This window comes from Emydura macquarii, unplaced genomic scaffold, assembly GCF_026122565.2.
Source record: "Emydura macquarii macquarii isolate MOO-44397 ecotype Brisbane River unplaced genomic scaffold, CSIRO-AGI_Emac_v2 contig_968, whole genome shotgun sequence".
NCBI lineage: Eukaryota > Metazoa > Chordata > Testudines > Chelidae > Emydura > Emydura macquarii.
The window spans coordinates 15,259,521-15,265,520 of NW_027131105.1; the positions used below are offsets into that span (position 1 = coordinate 15,259,521).

Genomic DNA, 6,000 nt, shown 5'->3' on the forward strand with positions numbered 1-6,000 from the left:
CAAGTGTACTATTGACTATATTCATTTCAAGACAAATCTTAAATGAACTGGAAGTTGCTCTTCAAATACGATTATGAAACTTTACCAATACAAAACCTATTTTGCTCTGAACTAATTTTTTTCTTTAAAGAACCGTGTGGTAGGATTTCATGTTCTTGGACCCAATGCTGGGGAAATTACTCAAGGTTTTGGTGCAGCAATAAAATGTGGTCTCACCAAAGAACTACTTGATGAAACAATAGGTATACATCCAACATGTGCAGAGGTAAGGGGAAAACTTTAATTTTTTCAAACCAGGAATTAGTTAATACTTAATGTTGAGGGAAGTTACTTACACATGTGAAGGAAGAGAATAGACCCAAGGTGACAAATCTAAAATGTCATCAAAGAAACATTTTATTTTTTATTTTGATGAAAGTCCAGTGTTACTTTGGCTTTTAAATATACAAAGTGTGAAATTACTTGTAAATAACTAATTATGCAATCTGCCTGTTGTCTTCTTATTTAAACATGTGTAGAAGCTTAGTGTGCTGTATTTTACAAGAGGCAACCGACAGCATGTAGACTACTGCACAAGGCATTAATAACTCCAGAAATTCATTGTTTGTATTTGATTTTTTTTTTTTTTTACAGGTATTCACTACAATGGAAATCACAAAATCTTCAGGAAAAGATATCACTCAGGCAGGCTGCTGAGGTTAAATCCTGCTGTTTTTATCTTTCTTGTCTTGTACACTTATCTCTTTGGAAGGCTTAAGAAGTGTCCGAATACACTTGAGTAAAATAAATGAAAGCAGCAGTAGCACCAAATCTATTACAACTAGAACTGATGCATTTCTTAAGCTTCCTTAATAGATAGTGTTGGCAATAGAAAGAGTACAGCAGCAGGGAAAATGCTAACTAAATCCTTACTTGCTTGGAAATAGCACGTAAGTGCTTTTTTGAAGTTTTGGCTCAGAACCCCATTCTGAGGTGAGCTACGACTGATGACTTACCTTGCAAACTTGGGAAATCTCTTTGTCTGGTCAGAAGACTGAGCTTCCTTTTGAAGGAACTTTTTGAGTTGCATAATTAAAGTTAACTCATTAGGTTCCAGTGTTTTGTATGAATGCTTTAGACATATGGATGAATGTATAATTGGATTACTCTTGCCAGCAGATCAGTTTACAATTCATGTTGGGTCACTTATATGTTTGCTGTGACTAAAATGGATTTTAATGCTGGTCTTCACTTGACTTCATAAAATGGTCATAAAACAAATACAGATGCTAGTCAGTGCAGTTAATGCACTACCATTTAACCTGTAAAGGCCTGGTTGAAATACCAAATAAGTTATAAGTGAGAGAATTGAGTGATCTTGTCTTAGTTCATAGTTGCTTTCCCACTATAATTAGTAATATTTTCCTGAGTCACAGGATTTTAATAGTAGGAATCTTGTGAGTCAGAGTTGAAGTACATTGAAAAAGCTCTTAAAACTTGTCAATATTTGTCTTTGCAGTCCATGAGCCCAAACGATGCTGACAGTGTCAAGTTTAATTTCCACCCCAACATGTAAAATACTACATCATGTAAAAATATTCTAATCTACAGTTCTGGACTATCTGATAAAATTGGAGTCTGTATTATAGTCTTCTTTCCCCATATTTATCTGTTTCATGAATACAGTAGATAGAGAAATGGCTACACCTCTAGGTAGTAGAATCCACTTTATGGACTTTAATGAACAACTTACTACTTCCTTAAAGCATATGTTGCAGCAGAGAACAGTGACTCATGCTATCATGCCTTGTTTAGCTCCTGTTTTGTCAGCAACCTGAAGCTGTTCCCTGTTGTTCTCATGTTGTTTTGGGGAAGGTGTGCTTGAATTTGGTGCTTCAGTTTTGTCCAAAGAGATGTTTTGAAAGACCATTTTGAACACTGTATTATATTACATGAACAGTTTTTAACTATTTAATCTATGGTGTATCATGGAATTTAAAGTTCAATAAATGAAAAATTGCATATGATGTGTCAGATACTTTGATTAAGATACACAACCAATTCTACAAAGGAGAGGTGCTATATAAATATAATGTATTTTAGGCTTATTTAGAAGCCAATGAGCTGGATCTCGACACTTCTGGAAGACTTTTCTCAAGCAGTTACACAAATGCAATCATTTATTACTCAATCTCTATATATGGAGGGACCACTCTCTCTCATTAAAATTTAGTGGAGAAGAATGCAACAGCAGTTCTCTACCAGGAACTGTACACACCTCAGGAGGGAGAACTAAACATAACTGGTAATTGAAAACTGCAGAAATGTTAGGTATAAAAATATGCTTAAGGAATTTAACTGGATTGTTAGCATCAACATAGGCTGCAAAAGATGCTAGAACATTAACATATGGTTGGTTAGGGTTTCCTGGTTTTCATATCATTTGAGATTGGAGGGGTGGGAGTGGGAAGCACACTTCCAGCACTACAGTGCCCACAAATGCCATAAAGAACTAGCCATTATTAACTCAAACAACAGGATCGTCTGTTGAATTGACAGTTCCATCTTTCTGTAGAACTCTCTGGCCTTTCTTTTTCAATTCTCTCATATAAATGTTGCCCAAGCCCAACCCTACTTAAGAGTTCAGATCACTGCTGAAGTGATGATTGCAAGTTATGTACTAGAAACATATTGAGCATCAGCCTTGTGTGGGGTAGCTTTACATGGATACCACATGTGAAGGGGTTATCCATGCTTTGGATCACTCAGTTGTAACATCTTAAAAGGGGACCTATGAAACTATACAATTATACTTTGTGTGGAGCATGTGCTTGACGGAATAGAATGGCAATATACATTCAAATTCTAATTTACAACCATGTAGAAGATCTAAGAATAGAGGAGCAAGGGAAAGAAACATTCAAAAAGTTACTATTCTTGAATTTTGATAAGCAGTAAATGACAAAGCACAAATTTCTCAGGTTATATTTTACATTAAGATTTTATTTATCGTTTATAAAAGGTAATAAATTATTAATAGATGATGTATTGTCCTGGTAGACTCTAGTCATAAGCAATATAGTGTTAGATAAGAGAACACACAAGCATACTTTAAACTTACTCATGTCTGAAAATGCTTATATCAGTCCATTCGAAACTATTTAAATGAAACCTTAATATAATATAGCCAATACTTTTATAGTTAGACTCTATGTATTAATCAAAGAGCTTGAGAAGCGTACAATAAATGGTATGTACAAAGAGTAATGTTAAAAATGGTATCAGTTTGCCCACAAGGGACATACTGCTTGTAGCAATTCATCAGTGGCACTATCTTTAAAGCAGAGATCAGAATGGCATCAAGGTTTTATTGTAAGCAAAAGAGATCAGTCTTGCATCAGATGCGATTATGTAAAAGAATCAGGATTTGAGAAATAAATAGTCATTCAGCTGAGTGTGGTGTTAATGGGTTTGTTGGTCTGCAACCTCATTACCAGGACTGATGTGCCATTCTCAGCAGCAACATTTTCTTCTAACAAGCTTTTGAGTTTTACCTTCCTGGAGTTTGGATGTTGCATGGCAGCTCCTGAGCCTCACAGGAAAGAAGGTATCAGACTTGCAGCAGCATCATCAAAATCCTCATCACCAGGATTTCTCAGGCTTGCTGTACCTCAGGAAGCATCATGAAAGACATGGCAAGTGGGGATGGTGAGTCTGTGTGGTACTGTCACAAAATACTGTAGTGGCAGACCTGGGAGCCTCACTGCTGTTTTGCTAGATTAATTCATTCCTAGTGTGGTTCTATAAAGATTTTGAGGAAGCTTGATTCCATCAGGGAACTGAGTTGTGTACTGACTAAATCCTCACTTTCTGCTGACATGTCTGCAGCCCCTCTCCCTCACAAGTAATAGGTGTCCTGGAACAGAATGCACTTCACTGTGCTGGAACATATCACAGATGTGACCTCATTAATGTGATCAACCAAAGATTTCAGCATAGTCAGGGAATGTCAGTCAGATAGGCCTGTCCCTTCTCATGCCAAGTAAACAGAGGATTTTAAGTACTATGGTACTTTCTCTTCATGTTCTCTATAACCACAGGAGCTAAAAAGACTGTTTAAAGCCAGTGGCAAGTCTTTTTTTTGTTTTGATGGCAGAAAAAACTATCCAGATGAGTCTCTACTCAAGGTTGTCTTGAGTTTGCTTTGGTAATTTGATGGAGTCTGCTCTTTAAAAAAGCAATGTGATCTCAAATGAGTCTGAATGTAGTAACAAAGCACTGAAATATTTTAACTCAATGTACTAGGCACCTCAGCTTGAAACTTAGCAGAGGGAATGTACTTATGTTCAAGCTCACTTGCCGCATCAGCATTCATCCAACATACAAATGGCCATACTACATCAGACCAATGGTCCATGTAGCCCAGTATCTTGTCTTCTGACCAGGGACTATGCCAGGTGATTGACAGGGCATGAAACACTAGCTAGGGCAGTGGTTCCCAACCTTTTTGGCTTGAGGGCCACAGATATTATGTATACAACCCTGAAGGGCCACCAGTCTCTGCCAGCAGGTGCCCCTTCTCCCCCCTCACTGCAGCCAGACGGAAGGCTGCACTGGTCTTTTAGCCCTGCAGAAATGCGCTCTGCCTGGGTTCTTATTCAGTGGCTCCCTTCAGCAGCCAGCAGGAGGTGAGCCGCGGGCCACTTTTTGCCCCCGGGCCACAGGTTGGGAACCACTGAGCTAGGACATCAAATTCTGGTGCTAAGCCCTGCTCAACATACGCTGAAACATTTCAGTGACAAAAAATCTGAAAGCATAGTTCCTGTAATGTGGATTTAAACTTCCCTCTATGTGCTCATGATTGTCTCTACCACGGTCACTGCAAGTACCATCTGTATAAGGGAAAATACCTGCAATTCTAAGAATCTATAGCAAAATATTACAGTATCATTTTTAGATGGCTGAATGAACCTTGGTGAAATCACAATCTATAACATCAAAATAGAAATGACATTCCTAGGCCCATTCTGCAAAATGGATGGGGTGAGATGACTTCTTCCTATTTGTAAAGAAAATACTACTGTTTAAAGTCTTATGCCTCTTAGTTTCTAAAGTTAATGTCTACTGGGCCAAAACTCCAGCGGAACGGTCTAGTAATTGAGAGGTTAAAAAAGTTAACAGGTAAAGTGACATTTACTATCTTTACTTTTATCCCATTAGAAAATGTTCTGTAGTTGTGAAGTAGCATAAAATCCTACACCTATTTTGACAAAACTATAACCTAAGTAGTCATATATGACATTACTAGCATAAATTTTGACATGGCTTAAAGTATTGGTGTACTCTTATTCACGAAAGCACTCTTTGACTTTCATCAGTAGTTCATAGGAGGGAAATCCCCTATTCTGGCCTGTTGTATTTAAGTGCAGTTATCAAAACAAATCCATCTAAAATAAACCTGGGCTGTATCTATCTTAGGGGTTGGTTATGGATGCCAATCACTATTGTATCTTTTTAAATTCATACACTCTAGTATTGATAGTAATGGAGATGCATTTATTTCCTTATTAAATGCGTCTCAAAATATTCTGTTGTATTGCACTTTTATATTAGTAAATCTACAAAGGGTTATTTGGAAACAAATTCAACTACATCTTTTAGCTTGCTGTTAGCCAAAACAATATCTGGTCTGTATCACTGCTTTATAATTAAGGTTGTGTCTGTATGCACATCATCTCACTTGAAGCGGTGAATAAACACCAAAGCTGCACATTTTACTAATAACTGGAAAAAATGTTCTCTCCAAATGTAGGAGAGGTAGTAATTATAGCTATTGTAAATATGCAAATAATAATAAATTAGCTTGTGCCACATAGTCTTGACTTTGACTGATTACAGCTTGAGTACTGTAATTTGTCATTGGTAACATTTGAACAGGTAGTTGGCTTGTGAAACTATGACAGTGGTAAGTTGTGTTTGAGTCATGAGAAAAAGGCCAAGATTTTTCAAACAGATGAGGTT

At 37.1% G+C, this 6,000-nt stretch overlaps 1 protein-coding gene across 2 annotated transcripts in view; it reads left to right on the forward strand.

Moving 5' to 3' along the window:
• The window catches only part of TXNRD3 (thioredoxin reductase 3), a 33,695-nt gene extending 31,694 nt beyond the window's left edge, over window positions 1-2,001 (forward strand). For both annotated transcript variants that reach the window (XM_067544305.1, XM_067544304.1), the window contains exons 16-17: window positions 131-265; window positions 634-2,001. In XM_067544305.1, coding sequence (XP_067400406.1) covers window positions 131-265; window positions 634-696 — 198 coding nt within the window. In that variant the 3' untranslated portion in view covers window positions 697-2,001. The remainder of the gene's footprint in view (window positions 1-130; window positions 266-633) is intronic.
• The last annotated feature ends 3,999 nt before the right edge of the window (window positions 2,002-6,000 follow it).